Source organism: Larus michahellis, chromosome 8 (assembly GCF_964199755.1).
Source record: "Larus michahellis chromosome 8, bLarMic1.1, whole genome shotgun sequence".
In the NCBI taxonomy this organism is placed as follows: Eukaryota; Metazoa; Chordata; class Aves; order Charadriiformes; family Laridae; genus Larus; species Larus michahellis.
Window position 1 is genome coordinate 55,563,179 of NC_133903.1, and position 24,497 is coordinate 55,587,675.

Sequence of the window (24,497 nt, forward strand, 5' to 3'; positions counted from 1 at the left end):
CTCGGCGCTTCTACAGCAAACTTAGTGTATGTGAGAATCGCAGGGGTAAGAAATAAAGCTAGTTTTAACTCTCAGGGCAAATCCTTCTTTGCTGAGCCTGTTTTCGTAGGTTACAGGCGTTCGTACAAATAGATGCCCTTGCTTTTACTTTGTGTAGTGCTATGAAGTCTTCTCAGCATTTTATGAAAATTATACTGCATTGAGTTTTCTGAGGAGGAGTGAGTTTCTTGGAGCTGCCGGAAGCCCTGCGGACCAGTTGAGTTTTTTCTGTTCACAAGAAATGGAAAGAGGTCACTGAAAATAACAACTTTTTGCTCTCTAAATAAGTAGTAAAAAGGGCTGTTTGGGAGATTCTTACGTATGTGTTTCTGGGAGGCTGTGTCCAAGGAGGTGGCATAATAGCGGTAGTCACGGAGCGAAAAGTTTAGGGCTCAATACTGGAAAAAAAAGTGCCTAGTGCCTAAATTGGTGAAAGGGAAAAAGGTACAGTTAATTCTTCTGTGGCTCAAGATGCGCGTGTGATGCAAAAGTAAAATAGTAAAATTCCTGAGAGTAATTTTTCAGGGGAATGTGATTCTGCAGAAACATTTGACCGGTGTTTCTTTGAAGTTTTATTTGTCGTACGTACAGCTCGCAAACATCCCGCAGGTTTGTTGCTGCTGTAGGTGGATGGCTGGGGTAGCTCCGGTACCCGCGGTGCTGCTGCCACGCTGGACAACCAGTTGGCCATGACCTCCGTTGCCTTTTTTTTCCAGTAAGCAAGCTGACCTTCTTAGCAATCCGAGGACGAAGTATTGCTCTCGCTTTTTGAACTGGTCTTGTTTAAGGTAAAATACAAAACCATCGCTGTTCAGGTACCAATTGCCATTGATACCTCAGCTTGCCTTTGACTGATGTTAAATGCACGAAGGTTTTATTTTTCTTACAAGGAATCGCCTGCAATTTCCAAGCCTGAAGTAAGAGCCCGTGTGTTTCATCTGGGAGAGCTAGACCTGAGATTATCACTTTTTTTTTCTTCTTTTTTTTTGGTGACTGTCACCCTGTCTGAGCAGGTACTTCACCCTGTGAAGTTTTGATGACCTTTAAGGAGAATCAAGATGTTTGAATCCCAGCTCACAAATTATCTGTGCGATCGGATAATCTCCTTCATCCCAGCCCTTTCCTTAGTGAAGCTTCTCCATTAATTCGTCATTCAGGTTTCTGTTTTTATTTCTGACTACCTTCAGGCTCTGCTGAACCTGTAAGGAGCAGCGTTTTGTTGCTAGGAAAAACACTGTCCCAGTAATGTGCGTCACGGCCCCGGCCGCGCTGCTGGCCATTGGGAAGAAACAGGTACGAAACTGCAGAATGTCCTGTATTATCTGAATTTCACTGAGTTTTGTTTTGTTTTTCGCTATCTCTCAATCTTTGTGTCTTGCCTTCTTGAAAAGTGGGAGGAAATGAATTTAGAGTATGAAAGGAGCCGGATAAATAGCTCTGCTTGCCAAAACCTTTTGTTAATCCAAAGAACGAGCGCCACATGGGCAGCAAAAATGTAATCCTCCTGGCCCTGCCTTGCCTGCAGTTCATCGGGGAGGGAAATATCTTTAGGGGTGAGGGGGTCAATCTGCTTGTCATGTTACCCTGTGGCTTTAAACCTGCCCCTGCAGAAGCCAAAAACGTGTGGGAAAACAGCGACGTGGTGAAATGTGTCTTAGATTCTAAATCATACCAGAACTTGCACGTTGAGATGCGTTTTAGGAATTTCTTTAAATAGTGGATTTCATACTGGATGAGTTGAATAGCTATTTTTAAAGAAGTGTGTAGGAAAACCAGACTTTATCACACGCATCCATGTAGTTTTATCCTCACCACTGTCCATTGCCAGTTTTGAACCCTGTTAATTCATACCTTTGCTATAAAGCTTCATCACTCTGAAATCGCTGGAGTGTTTACTGTCACTTTTGAAAAACACGGTCATTGCACGCAAAAAACTTCAGGTGGAGGAACTATGTCAGCTTGGTGTGAAAAGAAATCTCATACCCTACCTAGGATATAGTCCAGCAAAATGGATTAGACCCAGCTGCAGCACTGAAAGAGTACTTTTATTTGTAGTCTAATATCAAACGCAAAGCCTTGCTGCTTTTAGGCATTCCCTGTTACCTGCATTTAACCAGTCCGCTGGGAGATAGTTTCTTTTTGGAGAATTCGGGTAGCGGAGAGAAGCTCTTTGCTTGTAACAAAAGATTGCACGAATTAGAAAATGTGCATGGGAAAAATTTTCCAGAAAGCCTCTTTGGAGTGATTTTGGTGGGTTTTCTTTTCCCCTAGATGTTCGTCCCAGGTGTCAGGTCTTTTATGTAAAGACACAAGAGAAGAATGACTCAGATTTTAGCAGTAATTTAGTCATGACTAACGGAAGTCTCAGATTTTCTTGCTAGGCTCTTCAGAAATGCAGTCCACATTGAACAGAATATGTGTTTTTGTAATTATTCATGTTCTGGTTAAACTTACTTTGACGAATTGATAAATATTTATAAAGGAAAGGAAGCTGTGGTAGAAGAGGACTCAGGCTTCCACAGAAATGATCTGCTAGTCAGGCTGGCCCGTCTCTCCATGTCTCCTCGCCGACTGTCGATTCTGATCCTAAAGTTCTGCTGAATTTAGGAGATGCTCTTACACTTAGATTTATTTTTTTTTCCCCAAAAGGTGTTTTCCTGGATGCTTATTTATGTGTGTGTTTATTTACTTTATTGCATATTTACTTATTTATTTATGTCAGATTGTGAACTGACGTGTATTCAGGAGGGAGATGCATTTGTTAGTCCCACTGGCAGATGCGCCGTGTTTGTGTTGGGCATCACAAACTCTGCACAGCCGGGCAGTAATGAACGTCTCAGACTTGTACTTTATTAAGCACAAATCTGTACTTTATTAAGCACAAATCTGTAGTCTGCTTAGTTCTGCTGCTTCAGCAACTGCTTTTGTTCTTTCTATGAATTTTTTTCTGCATATTACAGTGGAATATGTATTTATTTCTGGCAGCAAATATTCATGCCCTATTATTCCTCGTCCTTGCATACATACCACTGTCGTGGTCTTCTTTACCTGCGTGGTATCTGGGCCAGTATCATCTAATTTGCTGTCTGCTCTCAGTTCTGCATTCTTTTTGTAACGGGGCTTTTTAGTTTCTCCTAATTGTTGAAGATCGATAAAATTGTTGAACTTATTCTAGGCTTTTATCCTGATACTGTAGTATGATTTTATGCTGCTAATAGGGTATGACTCCTGGACACAAAAGGAGAATTTTTCATAATGAGAACAATCATCCATTGGAATAATCTCCCCAGGGAAGTGGTGGATTCCCCAACATTGGACACTTTCAAGACCCAGCTGGACAGCCTGCTGGGCTGTCTCGTGTAGACCATACTTTTGCCAAGAAAGGTTGGACCAAATGATCCTTGTGGTCCCTTCCAACCTGGCATTCTCTGATTCTATGGCTTTTCTCACTTCTGGCCTGCTCATCTAATTGTAATATGGACTAAAAGGTAGGTAAGGTTTGCAGAGAGATGTAACGTTGCCACACAACCGTGCTGCCAAGTGTCTGGTTTTCAATAGCCATTCCACTGCTGTAATGCCTAAATCCACCCCAATTTTTTGGCTGGTGCATGTGTGTGGCCTGTTGTCATAAGAAGAGGGTTCTTGATGAGGCCATAAATCTGTTTTTCCCACTGGCCTGGGTCTGGTGACAGCCAGCGGCGGACGCCGAGAGCAGAGCGAGCCTGGGGGAAGGCATTGCCAAGTGGTTTTCTGTCCTTTGCTCCTGTCCATCCTCTTCTGGAGGGAAGCTGTGTAGGTGCTTTAGAAGACAAATCCCTCAGCTCTTTTCCGATGCTGCCTCACAGAGGATGAAGCATACAGCCCTGTGTGCTGGCATGTGTGCTGGAATGGCAGGAGTTATGTCTGGCATGGATCTGAGCGCTCCGAATGCTTTGGCTGGCGGTGGAGGGATGGATATATGTGTGTTGGGTGTACGAACCCTAAGGAAATGAAAACAACTGGAGGTGCCTGTGCCACAGCCAGCGCTGCAGGCAGACTCCACTACAGCGCTGGCATTGTGTGCTAGTGTTCCCTTTGAGTTTGTTTTGTTCTCTTTCTCATTCCTTTTTCCCCAGAGCCGTCTGGTTTAGGGGGAAGCAGGTTCATCACAGAACTTCTCTTGTGCGTGGAAGAGCAGATGAGCTCCTGCAGACTGTGATGTCCTCAGACCTCTGCCATCAGAGGCCCCACTCTGTATTGGGATGCTGTGCCTGAGAGTTAGTGTGCGTTTTTTTCTTAAAGCTTTTTTGTTTTAAATAGGTAGAGATGCAAGCTAAGTAGCATTTAACCTGGACATGGTGTTTTTAAGCTGAATCTGAACCCTCGATGGCATCGTTGTGTGGTGGCTGTAAGCCAAGCCGATCTGCCGTGCTTGGGCATTCAGACTTCCAAATTCGTTGTGGGTGGGAACCAAAGGGCAGGTCTGTAAAACCAGCAATTGCTGTGTCAGATGGCTTTCAGTACCTGCTGCCAGGGCTTTGAACCTCGCAGTAAAAGGCAGTGGTGCAGGCTGCCAGCTTTCAGGGACCCTGACGGCTGGTAGTGGCAGGGAAGAGAATTCAGTGCCTAATTTTGATGCCGCATCTGCTCCTCGTTGGCTGGGTGGATCACCAGGGCCTGGCAGCCCTTTTTTGCTGGCAGTCTGAGTTGCTTCTTGCTCTCCTGAACTTGCGCGGCATGAACAGGTTATCTGAATCCAGTTAAAAATCTCTGATTTCTCAGAGTGAGCATCATGTTAGAAGTCGAACATCACCAAGCCTGAAACCGTTGCACGGCTTTTTGTGGTGGCTTCAGCAGCGAAATTTATGAGCAGTGGCCCTTCAGCAGTTTTCTACCTCAAAGATAATCCTTCCAAGCAGGGGAGGAAATCTGTCAGCACGAAAAATGGCACTCCAGCTCTACTTCTTTGGGGAAAGAAAAGAAAAAACCCACAACCCTCAGTGTTCTCTCTCTCTAATCCTGAATGTAGCTTTTTAATGAGTACTAAATCCTGAACAAGAAAGGGTAGGGGGCCTGGGAACACCCCAGGGTTTTTTTTTCCCATGTGCTGGTTTCTCCTGCTGCTTCGGCTTCTCGGCTGTTTCATTCCCCTTCGCGCTCTTGCGTGGTTCAAAGTGGCCGCAGTGTCAACCTCTACAGAAGGCTGTAATTTGGTGGCTGAAGTGGTGCATGCGTGCCGGCGCAATAATAAATCATGTTTGTGAGTTATGATTAAATCTTAGAATCGCATACAAATGCAATTCCTTTTCTTCTGCGAGAGCCAGCTCAAGCCGTTCTTGGAGACCTTCTATACTGTATCTCTGGAAAAGGCTCACTTAAAGAAAAATTCTCTGTAAGGAGAACCCTTTACCTTTGGTTCCGTATCACTAGACGTGTTTCAGGGTTTGCTTATATTGCAGAGCCTTGTGAATACTGGTTACTTTTAACATGATTTTACTAAATATTGAATTGTCCTTTCACTAATAGAGAGCTCCACTAGCGTAACATCTGTTGCCAAGGCTTATGAAAATGGACAATAAGTTATAAATCAGCTGTGATGTCAGCAGTTAGCTCCACAGTGTACTATCAAGACAGTTTTTTATTCCAAAATAGAATTTTTTTTTTCTTTCAGGTTGCCCATCTGAAGAAATCGGATTGAACAACAAGAGTTTTTTATAACGGGGTGCACTTTAATCTCAATAATGAAGAAAAGCAGAAGTGTCATGACAGTAACTGCAGATGAGGTAAGTTTCTTCTAAAGGCATGTGTTATCGTTCCCAGTACTTCATGAAAGTGAGATTAAAAGTTTGTTTTGTCTTATTTTGTAACTATCAGCAGGTTTTGCTTTGCTTACTCATTTATTTCCTCAGAGTTGTTTGCAGCTCATGTAATAAGCAGCAAAGAAGCCTTGCACATTTAAAAACCAACGAACCAACCCTGACACCATGAGAATTTCAGAGGAGTCTCGTGCAGAGCGTATACTTTGCTGTTCTTTGGTCAGTTAACGCTGGCAGGCAGCCGGGAACATTTCCATACCTTATGGAAGTTCCATTCTGGATCCCATCTTTGCTCCTGTGCAGCACGTATATACTTATACGTGTTTCAGCATCTCTCCCCACCGTAGTTGCTGAACGCCTAATGTGGTGATGCATGTGTTGTTCCGTTACTGCACTTGCTAATCATCATCATAATCCCCTATTAATTAAGCTCCAGTTCCCATTCTCTGGAGAATTGTCTCAGTTTGTAATGATGGCATGAAAACCGCAGCTTTAATTGACTTGTTTGTCACAGCTGGGGCTCGTCAAAGATGGAAAACCTCATGGAATGTATATGAAAATACAGTGGAGGAGTGGAACCTAACAGTTAATGTGTCCGATAGCACTCCTTCAATAAATAAGTGTTTCTTTTACACTCTTAGACCACACGTTGCACTACTTCATAGTCAGTTTTGCTGAGCACGATGCTCAGTCCTTGCTGATTGTAATGAAAGCAGGCATCTGAAGTCTAATGGAAAGCTAGAAAACTCTGCTGTATGCTTCTTAAATAATAACAAAAAAATTAAACAGTTTTATAAAGTTTATAAATAAAGGCAGGTTAGGTCATATGGAAGGCAGGATTTCCTTTCTGGGGTTCCTAGGAGTATTTTTGACCTGATTTTGTAGGATTTGGATCACTGAAGAGGAAAAACTGCTTTAACTGATCAAAACCTTTTTTTGAGACTGTTTCTGTTAGGAACTCCAGACATGGCGTAAGGTGTCCTAGCTGGGAGCTCTTCTAACCGAGTAGCTCTTGGATAATTAAGGATATGTCTAAGTCCAGTATTCTTGACACCTTTCTCTGTCTGGTCGTTCATCAAAAAAAAGTGTCAAACCAGGATGTTTGTGCCGTGGAGAGAATGATACTTAAGATGGATGTTGAGCGGAATGTTCTCTGAAAAAGTTTAAAATATCAAAAGTTTAACGTATCACAAGGTGACCTGGGTTATTGGTGTTTTCAATTAGATGAGAATTAGATGCTGAATTTAGCTTAGGCAAGTTTTGAGTGAATTTTCATTCATAAAATAACAATGCAGCAGTGTCAGGCTCTGCCAGGATTTTAACATAGAATTATCTTTTCTCAGTAGCTATGACCATATAACAATTGAATGTGTTTTATCCTCATGGAGGAAGACATTTGTTTGCGGAACTTCAGTGGCTTTTCTGTCTTTGCAGAATGCTCTGGATTACCTGGAGTGCGGGCTGAGTAAGTCCTACAGTACTTCCAGCCATGCTCTGGGCATAGACCTCTGGAGAGGAAGAAGATGTTGTTCGGGTAATTTGCAGTTACCGCCACTATCCCAACGACAGACAGAAAAGGCAAAGACACCTGACAGAGACATTGTCTCCAGACCAACAACTCTGCCTTTGCTGACACCTCCAAGTATTGCCATCACCACTTACCAAGACTGGTAGGTTCTTTCCCTTTGTTATGATTGGCGTGTAGATGGCTTTTCTAGTTTGGGATTTTTTTGTTTTGTTTTCTACTTTTGGGTTGTTGGGTTTTTTCTTTTTTTTTGAAAGTCACGGGGTAATTATCTTGTCTATATTAATCAGTATTGTTGATGTCTATCAGACAGCGTATCACAGATGCAAGTTTACAAAGTAATTGCCTTTTTTTGAAATTCTACTTCTGTTAAAACCTCTTCTGTTCACCTTTTTTGTGCGTCTTAATGAAACTTTTGTGTCGTAAATTCCGATCTCAGCCAGAGGATGTGTGTTACTAGCTTTCCACCCACAGAAGAGTTGAGGATGGTGGTAGGCTCTTCTACAACAGATAAGGAAAACGGCTTTAGCTCTCTGGCCAAGTGTTAGAAGAAAGGCTTGAAAAAGCATTTGTATCTGATGTTAAGCTCAAGAAAAGTCCCAAAGAAACTATCAGGGAGCTGATTAAAAGGGGGTTGCTAAGAGGTGAGTTCCAAAACTGAAACTGAATGTTACGTTCCGAAACAAGGAAGTTCATCTACAGGAAGGAGAGGAAGACAAAGCCCCAAGTGTTCATGCGTTGGAATTGCTATGATAGATTTTAACGGCAAAGTGAGATTAGATGCCCAGGTTGCCATCTGAATCTTGGAATGGCACTGCAGCTTTAAAACCTGTACTCTCAACTTCAGATTTCAGGTGTGCTTTGGATTCTAGTTTTTAAATGCTCTGCTCTCAATTTCATTTGCCGGCTGGGAAACATGTTCACAGCGTTATTTCCAAGTCTGAATCTGATTTTAGCTTCTGTTAAACTCAGCATTCTTCAGAGCTGGCATTTCAGTTTGCGTTTGAACAATTATAGATTTGTTTGTTAGAGTCCTTTAAAAACAGTTTTCCTATTGAAGACAGGATTTTTAAACTACGCGCTTGAATAGATGAGATAACAGAAATCAAAGAGGAATTAGCAGGGGCTTTTGTTCAATTTTTGCATTTAATTGCTGTGGATAAATTCAACAAAATGAGTTATCTAATTTCAGATGGATTGTGAATTTTGACGATAAAAGGGTTGGTTTACCTTTATGAGCATTTTACGAGTGTTCCCTTTTGTGTATCTGCAGCAATTTGTAATCTTGACTGCAAGACAGTTGAGAGCCTATTCATAAGGTGTGCTGTTAAGAACGAATTACTTCTGATCTTCGAATACGCCTTCATACACGATTTAGGAAAACGCAAGGAATTGCAATGGATTTACCATTAGTTTCCCTTGTAACACAAGGGGGCATTGCTGCTCCTCTCTTCCGTTACAGCAGGCTCGATGTATGCATATGGTGTTGCACAACATGCATTCTTGAACAGTGTGCCACTCAAAGAGAAAACCTAGCTGATGCTCAAGTTACTGCTGTTTCTTTACTGCTGTTAATCTCTTATAAGTGAGCAGGCAGATTCCGACTTCTTGGTTTTGCTTGAATCTGTCACATCTGTTTACAGCCCTGTGGGGAGCTGGGAGCTGCTGGTTGGCGTGGCTGGGATGCAGAGTGCTGTTCCAGCACGTCGGTGCACAGGCATCTTTGCACCCCCCTCACCTTCCTGACTTGGGCACCGGTTAGACTGACTGCTCTGACAGCTGGCAAGAAAATTGGTCTAATTTTTCCCATTTTCTGTTCAAGTCCTAGTCATCAAGGGCTTTTGAATAGGTTAGCCCTGTTCTCTACCCCATGCCAGGCAGTTCCTTCCCTACCCAATTCCCAGTTGCCCTGGGCCTGACCACGCTTTCAGGGAGCACAGTCATGATCGAGATTTTCTTGTGTAGGAGCGGTGCAAGCGGGATCTCGTCCTGAAGCTGTTGGGCTTCTATATTGTGGTTCAGTTCGGCACGAAATATACCCCAGAGGCAGGTTATATTTGTGTAAGCCCGGCGTGTGCCGTTGTGTGGAAACAGCTTTGGAATGGTATGAGCATTAAGAAACTGAGTGAGTGGGCAATAAAGTGATAGGAAAATTTCAGTGTAGATAAATACAAAGTGATATATCTGAGCACAAAAGAGTTGGAGCTGCAAAGCAATATTAACTGCTCAAGAGCAAGATCCTGGGTATAGGAGAGAAGTCCAATAGAGTTGCAAGTTCAGTATTTATTAATGGTCAAAAAGAAAATTAATTGTTAAAGATTTGAAGGAAAAGAATAGTGAGTAAAACAGAACATCAGGATGCCATAGTAGGAACCCATTAGTTGGTAAAATGTTGCATATGGTGTACAGTTCTGGTCCTTCCTCTCAAAAAAGGGTACAATAGAACTAAAAAGAGTTAAAGGCCTCTAAGATGATCAAACATACGGAACAACTTCTGCGCTGGGATTGACTGAGGAGGCTGGAACTCTTCAGCATGGAAACGACAGTTGTGGAAAGGGATAGGACTGAGGTCTTGCTAGTGGTATGATCTATTGCTTGTTGTCCCGTCTCGTATGAGAACAAGGGGCCACCAAATAAACCGGTATGACAGGCGTGAAGCAAATGCAAGGAAGTCGTTCGTTATGTAGTTTCTAGTTATGCTCTGGAACTTTGTGCCGTAGGATACTATAGATGCTAAAAGTTTGAGCAGGCTCAAGGGAAAGCTCAGCAGATCCTTGGAGGAGTGATCTGCTGTGATTTCCTTCTGAAAACAGAAACCCCATCTCTTGTTCAGCTTATGAGCTGCAAGTTGTTTAGGACTGGGAAATATCTGGGGGGAAATATCGTATATGTTTGCTTTCTGTTCCTTTCTTTTCTGTGCTTTTAATCTCTTGTAGGAGTCCAGATTATAGGCTTGATGTACCATTGGCCTGAGCAGTAAGGCCATTCTTACATTTCAAGCCTGGGTTTTTTTCACCTCACTTTATGCATATCTTTCCTTGGAGCTTTAATAAAAATAGTTGAGGCCACAGGCAGAAAATTAACACGTTTTAAGCAATTGCAGGGGAAAAAAGGCTTTACATGTAGGGAGCCTAATGCCTTTAAATAGTGTAGATCTCAGACTGGGACAGGAAAGAGGGTATTCCTTGTGAAAAGAGTATCCAACCCTTAGTTTCCTAGGGTTATAGGATATTTCAGGCTGGAAGGGACCTCAGGAGGTTTCTAGCCCAACCCCTTGCTCGCAGTGAGGTCAGCTTTGAGGTCAGACCAGGTTGCTCAGGGAGCTTTAACAAGTCTGGTCTTGAAAACCTCCAAGGATGGAGACTTCACATCCTCTGCGTGTGACTGTCCTCAGCTCAGAAGAAAATCTCAATATGTCTGACAGAATCTCTCTTGTCTTCTGCCAGTTGTCTTGTGCTTCCCAGTGTTTCGGTCGATCTTCAGGTGATCTTTTCAGTGTATCTTCATTAGTCCACAAACCCACCCCATTAATGCAGCACTGACTAGTCAGGTTGCACCACTTTAGGCCCCTGACATGATGTCTCTGGGCTATGGAAGTTGTTCACTCAGTTTGTTCCTTGGGTTTAGCTTCAGGATGCAGAGGTTTCCTGAGCTCCGTTTATGTTCCCAAAGGTAGACAGTCTCGTTACACCTTGTACAAGATCAAGTTTGCTGATACTGTTAACAGCAGTGGAGTTAGCGAATCCCACAAAAAGAAACTCTTCACTGAAATATAAATGTGAATGGCCTTGGTCTAAGATATTTGAGGTCCACACAACTAAAGTGCATAAACAGTGTAAGGTCCAGATTTAGGTTTTCGGTAAGGTAAACCATCATAACTCTTACGCGTCCAGTAAAAATTGTTTAACATTCATTTATTATGTGGGTTGTTTTTTTTTCCTGAGCATTCACAGAGTTGTAGCTTGGAGGTGCTTTCTCCAGGAGATCAATAGCACTCAGTCAGAAGCGTGTAGGTTTACCCAAGCTTCCTGTAATCTATTTCTGTGTGCATGAAACGCCAAAGACAGATGTGAAACACCTCATTATTATGACATGAAACATGATTCCTAGAAATAATGTCTTTATTTCATTTGTCTGCTGTGCAGAGGAACTATCATCTTTCTTTTGTAATGAATGTAAGATTGTGAAAGAGCTTCCTAGCAATATCGTGATGACAGTCAACTTTTCATGCTGATACACAAGTTCCTCATTATACTGATACATTTAGCGTATCTTCAGAAACACATACAAAACTGGTGTGAGGGACATTGTCTTTTTTACTAGGGCATTCCATGGACATTTCATACTCAACAAAGAAGTCACTTCAGTTTGGGGTTTCGTTTCCTCTTTGTGCAAGCTGTTGTTCTCTTTGTAGAAATTTATCATCTTAACCAGAAAAACAATAACGGAGTTTCTGGAGAGGGACGGATAAACCAAAACCCGATCCCCGTGGATTGCTGTGAACAGTAAGGTGCAAAAGCTCTGCCGCTGTTGGGGTTACTTCTCTTTTCTCCTGTTAACTTGATTAAATCCCCGGGGAAACTCTCACTGTGTGTATTTGGGGTGTGCATTGCGCTGGGCCGTTCTTCCAGTTCTTCCATTTCCTGTTAGCACAAAATCTCTGCCATATGATCATTATTTATCTTTTTATTGGTCTTGTGCTGGAATAAGCTGGAATTCTTTGTTCTGGATGTTTTGTTTAGGCTCGGTCTGATCTCCATTGCTCCAAAGCATTTCAGTGTTTGTGCTGTGTATGGAGGAAAATGCCAAATGGAAAATATTTCTGTTATCAAATGAGATTTTTAAACTGAAATCCTGGAAGAAATTTACATATAGTAATACATCTGTGGTTCTTCCTGGGGTAATTTAGGAGATGGCACATCTGTGAAATGCAGTGCTTCCCTCTGCTACCCACGCATCTTGCACAGCTCTGTGCGTTACCGAGCTTTTTGCAAAACTTTAGCTGTCGATGGCGAACACGGCCAGATCGTACCACAGCAGCTTCGGTACTTTGTTTCCTTTTAAAGATATTGTTCGTTATAGGGTAGGGGAAATTTTGGTTCTGTCATCGCTGAAATGGTACAGAATTCAACCTGCAACATCAGTGCTGTGCTACGGACTGTGTGCTAAGAATTGTGGAAATTTAGCCGTGCCTGGGATTGCGGTACCTGTGGTTTGAAGAAAAGAATAACAGAGTTCAAATACAGAACATCTTATTTGGGAGGGGTGGAGGAAAATAAGCCTGTTCCTTCTGTAAGTAGTTTTTCTGCCACATTTTTTCAGAAATCACCTTCCAATTAACTTCCAGTGGTAATATGAAAGTGAGAACCGTGAGAGGGTGAGCCATGACTTAAATATTTTAACTTAAGATACAGGGTAATCTAAAAAAAATAAAGCGGCTCCCAAGTTGTTGGTTTGTGTGGGTTTTTTTGTTTTTCTTTTCTTATTGGAACCGTGTTTTCTTGAGACTGGTGCTGTTCTGACAAGATCCGTAACCAGCAAAGAAACAATGGGCAGGCTGAATCCAAAGCAATGATTCTCCGCCAGCTGCGATGTAATACTGTTTTGTGTGAAAGCGGCAAGGCAGTACACATACAAAATAGCTTTCATGAGTCATGCAAGGGAAGAGATATATCAGATATACATCTTCAAGTGGCAATCTGAATGTAGAAATCTTATAAGCTTCTTTTGTACGAATCTTGTCCATATTTTCATAAAGTTATGAAAATGCTTTCCAACATCCTGCTCCATATTTTATAACTAAAGCTTTGTGGTAACAAATCCAAGCAAGAGGGAAGAACAAGGGTGTGAAGAATATATTTGTAGCTACACTTAGAGCATCCAAAATAGTTCTCTTACCCTATTTTTTGATACTTATCAGCTCCTGGGTTAGGTTTGGCAACTAGCTTCTGATTTACACTGTTTCTACAAATTTGACTCAGGTCCGTGAAGATGTTTTCATAGAATCACAGCATGGTTTGGGTTGGAAGGGACCTTAAAGGCCACCCAGTGGCACCCCCTGCCCTGGGCAGGGACACCTCCCACCAGCCCAGGTTGCTCCAAGCCCCGGCCAACCTGGCCTTGAACCCCTCCAGGGATGGGGCAGCCACAGCTTCTCTGGGCAACCTGGGCCAGGGGCTCACCCCCCTCACAGCCAACAATTTCTGCCTCACATCTCATCTCAGTCTCCCCTCTTTTGGTTTAAAACTGTTCCCCTCGTCCCATGGCTCCCCTCCCTGACCAAGAGTCCCTCCTCACCTCTGCTGTAGGCCCCGTTGACAGTTTTGCATCAAGTTTATATGTTGAAATAAAAATTAAGTTCTATGATGAGTCCCAAAGCATAAGGAAATAAAGACCTTAAGAATTCTATTAAGAGTTGATGTAGTTAATATTAAATATAGTAAGGAGTGCGCTTTTTAAGGACATAGATTCTGTCAAACATTTGGGCTGTGGTATTAAGTAGTGTATTGAAATATATTATATTCCTAATTGTCCCTTGCAAAAGCTACCTTGCTCTTCCACCAGAGCGAAATGAGAACTCACTAGGCTTGAAAAAAGTTGTCTCCTAACAGAAGCTGGATGCTATTTGAGTAATATTCTTGCGACTTACTAAAAAAAAAATTAACAATTAGCCTGTCTTTTTTTTTTTTATGGCATTCATAATTAATCAGCAAACTGTAGTGTTTTGTGTGCCTGTGAGCTTGCTGTAATATTGCTAGTCGTGTGTCAGTGACCCGCTCTATAGCTTGCTTGCTTCTGCAAGAATTTTATGGTGCAGGTTGGGGGTCAGAATCTAAAAGGAAAATATTAAGGGATTGATCCTATTTTCCATGTCCGTCTGAAAAACCTCCTGAGGTTGGGGGATGGACGGAAGGACGTGCGAGTTTGTTGCCGCGTGGGGAAGCGTGCGGGTATGCAGTGTCAAATCGATGCTTGTAGTACTGCGCGTTGTTCTCCAGATGGGGATCGTGGGCAGCAAATTAGATGCAACATTAAAAACAAAACAAACAAAAAAATCAATATGGCATTTTGAACTGAGCCTGAGACCAAACCTTCAGCAGAAACGCTGACTTCAGCTGGGGCCGGCTCATAGCCATGGTGAAGCCGTTCGGCTGGTAGTAATTAATTGAGGGATAGATATGGAAAGGTAGAACGATAAAGGGGATGGAGATTTGCATGGAGGATTAAAAAGGATAATAAAACTGTAGTCAGGCTAGTAAACTAAGCAGAAGGTAATATGTCCCAGTCACTCCTTTACATATTTGAAATCTGTAAATCCCATGGAATGAAAGGAAATATTTAGGGTAATAGGGAGATTGAATAGGAAGAGTGGGATGAAAAGGAGAAGTTCAGAAGGAATAACGCTGTTTTGGAGAAGTGCGGGGCTTTTTTGTTTAGTTTTTGTTCTTTTAAAAGTTGTTTCAGACTGTGGCATAATACCTGTGAAATAAGTTGAAGTCTTATTTCTTAAATCATTTCAAATTCAATTAGATAAGAACCGAAGAAGTATGCTGCAAGCTTGGAATAGGAAAAAAAAAAAAAATGGATGAGCTGTCTTCCCATATGATGTGAAAAATAAAAACCTAGGAGGAAAAAATCCCCCTTAAAAACATGGTTTTGATTTTTATACCTATATTTTAAATTACTTAAGTCACAGAATGGTTGGAGTTGGAAGGGACCTCTAGACATCATCTGGTCCAAAATTTTTTATGATTTATATAAATCACATCAGTTTTTGTTGTAATAAAGCAGGATCAATTATTCTGTTTGAACGTGCTTCCTGTGTCACAAAACGTGGGGCATTTACTTACCTTGAAAAAGGAGGTCAACTGTATTCTCCGTAACACCTCATACGTTCTGTGAGGGACATAGTTTTTAATTACACTGTGCTGTTTCTGGAAAATGTACAGCAATAGCTTAGTTTTGAAAATCAGAAGTACTGTATTTGTCCTAAGTTTCCTAACAATATGAAAGATGTAGAGAGTGTTGAAGAGCGTTAGATCTGGAAACAGTCCTGAAGGATTTCATGTGCTCAGTGATTTTGCTTGTTCTTCAGCAGGTAGAAATATAACGTGGTACATTTAGGGCTGGCTCATTCCTGGTGCTGAACACTGGAATTGGTAGGAGCTTGGAGTGCTGGGGATCCCTTAAGATAGCTTCTGAAAAGCTGAAAATGTTCTGTTGCGGGATAGTTCTTGTGTTGTCTACAGGTAGGTCATAAACATTACATAAAGCAGTTCACTAAGGCTTAAATGTGTTGGGGTTCACCACGGCGGGAGGTAGGGGCTGCCTGCCTGCTATGGGAGGAAGAAATTCCTTGATTTTGTTGTCATTATTGCCGCTCCCAGCTTCATTTAACACCTCGCAAAGGCATGGAGGAGGAAATTTAGATAGTGAGATAATTTAGAGAAAGGTCTTCTCTAAAATTTTGCTACTTTCTCCCTTAGTAAGATGTTTCCGCCAGAGAATATTCCATCTTGATGTGGTTGCGTGGATGGTGGTTCTTCCTGGCCAGGAGCTGGGTAGAGTAGAGGATCAAAGACACAAAACCAAACCATGTTTAGTTTGTGGGAGTCACCGGTGGAGCCCTGTCCCCATCTGACATTATGCAATAAATCTTGGAGATCTGTTTATAAAAGTAAATCGCAAGAATCCTTCATAATAGGAAAAAATGGTGGGCAACCCAAATAGATGGGGGTCATTGCTTGCTTGTTTTAGACATGGTACAAGTGCAAATTATCTGGAAAGAAATTGCTGCCGAGATAATTTGTGCTATCTCCGAGTTCTCACTGAAGTTATTTTCTCAGCTAAAAATAAGCAGATAAGTGTTTTGGCTGCCTATATTTAGGCATTGTCTGTTGCTGTCAGTTTTTGAAGCTCTTGGATCTTCTCAGTTGGAATATCTTTTTATTTTTATGTTTTCACAAAGGGATAGATAGAATAACTATGATTTATGTGTGGTGTAGTTGGTATAGAGGAATTTTAAGAAGAAACATAATGTTGGATTAGTCATAGGTTTTGAATTAAAAATGTCATTATTTTAAAAATGTCTTTTTGTACACCATTTATATTTTGTTGTTGCAACATAATCTTTTGCTTAGTTTACAGTTATTTGATTGGTTGGATTTTAGTCTGTTTATGTGCTCAAAATGATAGCGTCCCCTTTTTGTATGAATTGCAAGGTGAGCCCAGTAATTTTATTAAAGATGATCCTGAAGTTTGGTGCTGCGAGATTTGCCTGCAGATACTAGTCCTTCAAAAGAGAGGCAGCTCCAGGCACACAAAACGGGCTTGTAATGATTCAATTATAATTATATACCTCGATGCAGAATGAAATAAGACAGCTTGAAATGTATCTAGAATGGAAAGAAATGAGTCACTGTTAATTAGCAAAAGACAATGAAGCTTCTGAAATATTATGTTCAAACTTCAGCCTCCCAAGAATATGAAATAAATGGAGATTATGGAAATACGGTTGATATAAAAGCTGAATCAGATAAGAATTTGACACAACTTTCTTTTGTCTTCAGACTTCTGACTAATGGTAACTTCATCTGAAAGCAAAGATCAAACCCAGTTTGCTTTGTTTACCTGGAGAGCTGCCTTCTGCTTCTCAGCCCATCCGTGCCATTGCATATATTTTTATTCGGTATTACACGTGCTGGTTCTGGTGGTGCTCTGGTTTGTGCTGCTGTGCAAGCAAAGAAGTTGTTATAAATTGTGCTGTGAAGGTGTGCGTGCCTCTAAAGCCCGCCACAGAATAAACGTAAATGTGCATTAAACCAGCCTGTGTTTCCCAGTCCCTCCCAGCTTTCTCTCCCTGCGTGCTTGCTGGTGGCAGGCAGAGTTGTGTCCCTGCAGCGCGGTGACCAACCCTACATGGTTTTTCAGCGATGCCTGAGCTGAATCTCTGGAATATGGTGCAAGAGAAAGTGTGAATCCTGGTGCCAGCGTACCAGTTTGGCCATGCCACCGCAGCCCGCGCACCATCATATGGCCTCTCATGTCTTACTCTGCTCTCAAGCGGTAGAGGAGTACGCCGTGGAGTCTAATATTATATTTGACGAGGAATTAGGCAATGGAAAAAAAGAGTGTATTCGGGTTCCTCTGGGGCTGGGATGCAGCCCTACTTCTCAGCATTGCACCATGTCCATTTAACAGACCTCTTGCTTCTGCAGATCCCATCCTGGATGCTGTGTGTCTGGGAAGCTTAAACGCTTGGAGTTTGATTCCATGCACCATGCACTTATCTCCCAGCCAAAATTCAACAAAGTTTTATAAATCATGATGTCTGTCTCCACCTGGCACCGGCTGGGTGTCCAGTGCCTTTAGACCCTCTCTCATGTGTTTTCAGTAGCTACGTTGTGACCTACTGGAATCTTATTGAACTTACTTTTTTGTACCAATTCCTTCCTGAGTCCTTTGAACAGAGACCCTGGTAACATGGAGAGCAACGTTGGAATGAATTAGAGGACCAAGAACGCAGCGTTGTCCTCTGCTGCTGGCCTCAGTTGTGTTCTACAGGTCCTCACCCCAACTGCTGCTCCAGGAGGCTCGTTACCCCGCCCTGAACACTCCCTTCCCACTAAGGGAAACATGAGACTTCTTAAATGCTTGGGACAGGCCACAGCCACCTCCTCTCTTTTTATCGGCGCTGGCAGTGCACTGGTCTCTAGGTTTTTGGCTGTGAATTCTTTCCTTTTAATTAAGCTGTAGTGGACAAAGCTGGATGTGAATTATGACAATTGCATTTTCTGTTGTTTCCCAGCACCAAACATGAGCCACTTGGCAAAGCTGGAGGTTACAACCGTGCTGTTGAGCAGTAAACGTAGTGAGCTTTACCTCTCTGTGTTGGGGTGTTTTTTAAAGCAAAATAACTATAAATAAATGCACATTGTAAACCTGATGCTGTTTAATTTGAGAGAGCTGATAAGGTGTAGAGGATCTGAAACACAAGCTGATTAAAATAACTTGCGTGCAAACTGGAATGATGTTTTCTCAGTCAAGTGCTGCAAAACTAAGAATCTGGAAGAGTGAAACACAAAACTTAAACAGACTCAGATTAATGGTGAAGTTTTCTGTTCCTGCTTGACTACTACAGGTGTGATCAATAACAGAGAAATATGTTTGCTCATGAAAATTATTTAAATCCTTTCTTTGAAAGGAAGTGGAGGGTTGTCCAAGGCTAAGCATTTACCTTTATACCCTTTCCATTGCCTACGTGAGGAGATGTTGCCAACCAACCCAAACTGGAGTTTTCCAGGTGAACGTATGGCAGGATGCACAAATGACCTGACAAACTGGGTGCCCAAATTGGCTACGTGGGATTATCTGTTATCAGTAAGAACGCTGCTCTTACAGAGCAATATTGATTTTTTTTTTTTTTTCATACTTGTCATTGTATTATGTCATTTTCATTCTAGTTATGTGAAAATTCCAGATACTGGTGTTTGTTTGCATTTCATGTTTAACAAGGAGGTTACCTGTGACTGAATTACGATGGGTGATCCTGGCCAGTAGCTCTGGTGCCCATAGTTGCCTCTGGGCATGGGCGCAGAGGCATCAACAGAGGCATCTGGACACGGGGGCAGGGGCGTCTCCGCACGGTGGTGAGCAGAGACCTGATCCTGGCTGTCGAATGCTGGTGACTCAGGCGAGCCGAGGTGCTTAGTCACAGGCAAATCCGCGGCAGAGTCAGGTGCAGGTAATGCTGATTGCTGTCAGATAACACACCACCGAACAAATAAAACAACAGCCTGGCGAGAGGTGAGCTAGCGGGTCCAGGCAAATATCTTTGTAGATATTGCATCCTTCATACGACATCTCTGTAGTTGCATAAAGCCTTTTCTCATCAAATGGGATGTAAAGGATGTGTGAAATTGGAAGACTTTTTTGCATTTGGCTTCTCTTTTCTCTGGAGTCGCCCTCGAGGTCTCTGCCTGTGAAGAATAAGTTGGCTTATTGAATTCATTTGTAAAATATTAATCTATAGCTCTAAAATGAGAAAATAATCGCAAGTAATACAGATTGGTCTAACATATGTGATTACTCACTATGGATAATATAGAGGGCGTTTAAATGTTCTCTGAGAAATACTCTAAATCAAGCACAATCAAAGTTGCTAACGAAATTACCATTATGAATAAAGTATATTACATCATGCCCTGAGGGCTTATAGTGTATAAATTTATTTCCTCATATGTATCTACTAGGAGATAAAAACATAAATACTTGAAAGAAAAAAAAACCAGCATTGTGGCATGGTAAGAAATTGTACTTTTTTGTTCAGATACTAAAAAGTGCAAGGAACTCGGATAAATTTTGTCTCTGTCTTTCTACGGTGTGGTTTATTGTGGAAAAAAAGTAGCGTAGCAAATCCGTTTTAAGGACTAAATGGCAGGTGAAAGGCATCAGGCTTGTTGTTACTACTGACTTCTTCATCCGTGTTCTGAATCCAAAGAATTTTTCCGTGACAGAGGACACCTTGTAGTGCTCTACTCAAACGGTACAGTGACCTGGTGGATGGCGATGACTAATTCAATGTGAACAGACGAGCATCCAAGCCAGGTATCGATCTTAAAGATGGAGTTCATTTATTTGTGACTGATCTGAAAAGAATTCTGGATCTTCTTGACTTTGTTAGAGGTACTGGATGTTTTAAAGACCTAAAAACTTACGAAATCATAGACGGAGGCTGCAATTGTTGGCTGCTGAACCAAAAACTAATATACAAGCTGCTTATTGAATGAGGAATAGCCTGTTTGAAAGCAACTGGATGCTAATAACGTGGGAAGAGCTAAAAAGGTCGCCTTTTATATAGGATGGGTCCTGTCCAGCCTTTGCTAACCTTGTAGATGTGGGTCGTTTCTCTGTGCTGGTGTCCTGACTCTCTCAAATTAAGAAGGACGGACTTTTCCAGTTGCTTCTTTCTTTTCCAGTTGGCTCAGCTCTTACAGTACCAACCAAAGGGTTGCTAGGTGCTGTGTTTCCCTCCTCTGTGACCATTTTACAGGGCTCCAAAACGTTGCTTCAAAGGCCTGTGCAAGAGTTACTAGTCTCTGCCCTTCCGAAAATTTCAGAGGCCCCTACATCTGTGGGAACAGAGATACAAACTATATCATTTTAAACTGTTAAATAGAGAAAACCCTTGTCTTCCAATGGTAATATAAATTGCAGTGAATTGCTGTTGTTATTTTTATTTTGCCTCTTAAATGTGGGAAATTTGTCATGCAAACCAGTAATTAGTGATGTATTCTGCCTCTCCTTCAGCATCTGGATTCTGGAAACTTTCAGGGAAGTACAAGAAAAATCCTCAAAACATGTAATTTAAAGTTTTCTGTCATGAAGCCATCTTTCAGAAGCACTCGCTTGTGAGACAGCAGGCATTGCGATTGAGCAAAGGCAGGCATCTTTTCATTTTTTTACTTAAAAAGATACAAACTGAACACCAAAAAGCCTCCCACTTCGGAGCTGAGGAGACTTTTCCCGCATTGGACTTTGCTCAGCCTTCTGTTAAAGAAGACATTATTAAGGGAGGGTTGAAGAAGTTTACTACATCGGCATCTCTTCACATCTTCACAACTTCTAAATAATATTTCTTTACCGTTATATTTATATTATTGTTAAGCACTAGGTTAGCACCGCATGCTGTGGGAGTTTGATCTCTGTGCTGTGTTGTGGTTTTCCCTTACTGCGTCGTAGGAAGGTGTGGCTGGTCAAATGCATCTCAAATTAGAACGGTGAATTCTTATTATTCAGGCTAAAACTTTTATTTTTATTTTAAAGCGTCAGAATTTGGTATGATTGTTTAAAAACATCAGTCGTAGGTATATATTTAAGTAGAGATCTGTCATCAGATCTGCTGCTACTCTGAGGGAGCTAAAACTGGGACTCAGATGGGGTAGAATTGACAAATACTGATTCTGCCTCTAGAGCGATGAGCAGCACTCACTGCTGGAATGGACATTGTGTGCCTCTTGGTCGTGGAAGAACGGAAATGAAGGCGTGAAGTACAGATTTTATTGTTTCCTCTCATGTCAGTCTCTTCAGTTTATACTCTACCCTTCTTTCCCCCTTTTCTCCACGTCTGTTGCGTCTAGAGAGCTAACTCCACCACTGGCATGATTTAAGTTCTCCACCACAAACACATCCTTATGTATAACACTGGCTGTACAGCTTTTTTTTGTATTTTCTTGGAATCTTTTCCAGGTTTTAGCAATGCTGTGTCCAGCTCTTCTTTTCACGTCCCTGTTACCTTTCTAGCTCTTTCTCACCAGCTGTTGCTCTGACTTAAAGCCTTGGCTGTCGTTTCCTATCTTTACATTTTCATCCACGGTGACTTCTATTTTCACGTTGAAGCACTATTCCTTAGCACCTGTTTTCCTGGCCCATCTACAGCTTCCAGTTCATTGACGTATTTTTTTTGTCTTGCTCTAAGTTTCCTCCTAGACATTTCTCTTCTGTTGGATCCATTTCCCTCCCCCTTGCATCTTTGCCTGTCTCCCATTGCCTGGGTTGCTCTTATGTATTCCCAGTGCTGGCTCATCTCAGCAGTTCTGCCTTAGGCCTTGAACTGCAGATCACATCCACGTCAGTCCTGTGACATTTCCACCGCAAATTTATTCTCTCCTCTACTGCAGTCTTTTTAACTGAGCTCTTTTCCAGGGCAAGTGACCATTCTCATATTCTTGACTCTCTCTGCTACCTTCTTATTGCCTCTGCTTCCCTCTACTCACATGTCTTTATCAGTTTAGCCCAAAAGAAAATTTTAATTTTATAGCTTTTTTTTCTCCTTTACTTTGGTTTACTTACCCCTTTTCCTCAAAATCTTGTTCGTCTGTCCTTTCACAAACACAGATGTTCCTCAACTGCTCTGTTCCTCTAAACTCAGCACTTGCTTCAATGACCCGATTCTAATTCTAATTTCTAGTCTCCTGCATGATGACTCCTACTCTCATCAACCCTTTTTTTTTTATAATGGAAATATGATTTAGTTGACCTGTTAGAGGGGGGACAATGATTTCACTGCCTCCTACTTAGGTTCGTATTGTCCTTTCATCTCTCTCCGAGCTAATGGAGCTGATCGGCTTCTAGAGTTTCTCTCCTGGAAATCCGTGGTAGATCCTCTCCCAACCCATCTTCTACTCTGTACGTCTGGCGGAAATCCAAATGTTAAGTAGCGACAGTGCTGTGAGATTCCATAATGTTGCTGGCCCAATAGGTTTTTTTACATCAAGCGTGTTCAAATTATAGCGTAAAAGAAAGATAGTGGCTTCTAAGACTCAGGTTGAGTCCTTCCCTTGTGCATCCTCAACTATTACTAGAGGTTCTGGAGTTGGCCATCTCTGCCGAGTGACCTTTACAAACCCGTGTTTCCACAGATGCCCGACTTAAACCAAGCAGACACTGGTATGTATGAGGGACCATCAGAGTCCTTCCAGGGTGAACAAGTACAGAGGAACAGACTCTCTTTACTGCTTCAGGAGCACATATTACAGGTATGCACTTAGGCAGCAAATTGCTTGAACAACAATTAAAAATATGCAGGGAGGATCTGTGTTTTATGCTTTGTAATGATTGGCACAAGTAATAGTCTTAATTTTCAAATAGTTTGAAAGCTTGACAAATACCTTTGGTTTGCTTTTAAAGACAGAATACTAAAAGCCAGGATTTCTGAAAAGGAGACTCTCTAATTGATTAAAAATATGTTTCCCTAAGGTTTCCTTCCTTTGAAAAAGAAGTAAAAATAGTACCAGCACACCACAATCACTTGAAGTAATTTTTCTAATTAATTTGCTGTCAGGTTAGCGTTATCTTTTTGGGATGTCTTGCTAATGTGTATGGATGGAATAATGACCTGAGTAACGGAGGGGAGCTTCCTAACTGTTTTTATCTAAATGTGCTTCTACAGAGCGTGCTGTACGAAAGAATTATCCAATTACTCTGCCACCGACTGAAAGTGCTGTTCAAAGTCAACTACCCACTCTTCCTTTCCTACTGAAGCATGTAGGACATTTCACAGTTGCCTCTTTGCTGGCATTTTATTTTATCCTGGCAATTATGGCTTAGAAACAGGTAAATAATAGTCCTACTGTAAAGAAAAAGTATGTATTCTTGTTGCTTAGCAATTGCTCTCAACACAATGAAGATCAGCCGATGATGAGGAATTGCATGATTGAAAATATTGTTTCCCACCTGTATCAGTTATTCTAATAAAATATATTAAAACCTTCTGCAATCCTAGACACTTTGGTAAGCTAGGAAGCTTGTGTGAAAACTCACACAAGTATACTTAAACTTTTGAAAATTTCCTTAATTGTGCTTGTTCTTCCAAGCAGTTTCATTTTCCTGCCAGTGCTACCAGGCCCTTTTCTTTAATCATCTTTTCCCCCTCCTCAGCTCTTCCTTTGTATTACTGGCCTCTTTTCTGATGAGCTGAAATGACTTGTTACTCTTGGACTACTGATGCTGTTGCACACAATGATCTGTAATGATAGACAAATTATTGCATTACGCTGTTACTGGGACATAACAGAAGTTCAGGAAAGAGTGAGATGCCTCTTGACCATTTTTGTTTGTATATTAGGGGAACTTCAGTAAACTGGTCCTTGTGCCTGGTAGTCTCTCCCGGTGTTCTGGTACCCTAGCTGTTCTGTCTGCCATTGCCTCCTGTTGCTGACAGTGACCTCGGCAAATATAACAAAATTCATTTTTCAGAATTATTGGCAAGTTTACTCTGATACCAAGCTCAGTTAGCTCAAGTCTCTTGAGATGTTGTTCTTCTCACCTCTTCTTGGCTTCTCCTGGCGTAAAGCAGCATGATTTGACAGAATTCCAATACTACAAATCAGTAGAGACGATACAGACTTGGGCTGCACGGTCCTCTGTACGTGCAACATCAGAAGCTGGCAGCATGAAGGATGGTAGCTGGAACAGAGAGAGCGCTTCTCTGCAGCCTTCTCCAGGTAACCGTTAGCTCCCATTGCCGCTGAGATCTGTGAGACATTTAACAGAAGAAATATCCTGTGCTAATGGTCAAAATACTCTGAGGTTCTCTACCAAGCAAGGACTGTCCTAGACCTCAGCTTGGAGAAGCACCT

At 41.8% G+C, this 24,497-nt stretch overlaps 1 protein-coding gene across 4 annotated transcripts in view; it reads left to right on the forward strand.

Moving 5' to 3' along the window:
* The window catches only part of PDE4B (phosphodiesterase 4B), a 219,712-nt gene that overhangs the window by 19,926 nt on the left and 175,289 nt on the right, over positions 1–24,497 (forward strand). For 3 of the 4 annotated variants that reach the window (XM_074598309.1, XM_074598317.1, XM_074598311.1), the window contains 2 exons: positions 5,690–5,801; positions 7,269–7,504. In XM_074598309.1, the coding sequence (XP_074454410.1) occupies positions 5,760–5,801; positions 7,269–7,504 (278 nt within the window). In that variant the 5' untranslated portion in view covers positions 5,690–5,759. Of the gene's footprint in view, positions 1–5,670; positions 5,802–7,268; positions 7,505–24,497 lie in introns of all 4 variants that reach the window. The other variant, XM_074598310.1, reaches the window with a different exon arrangement.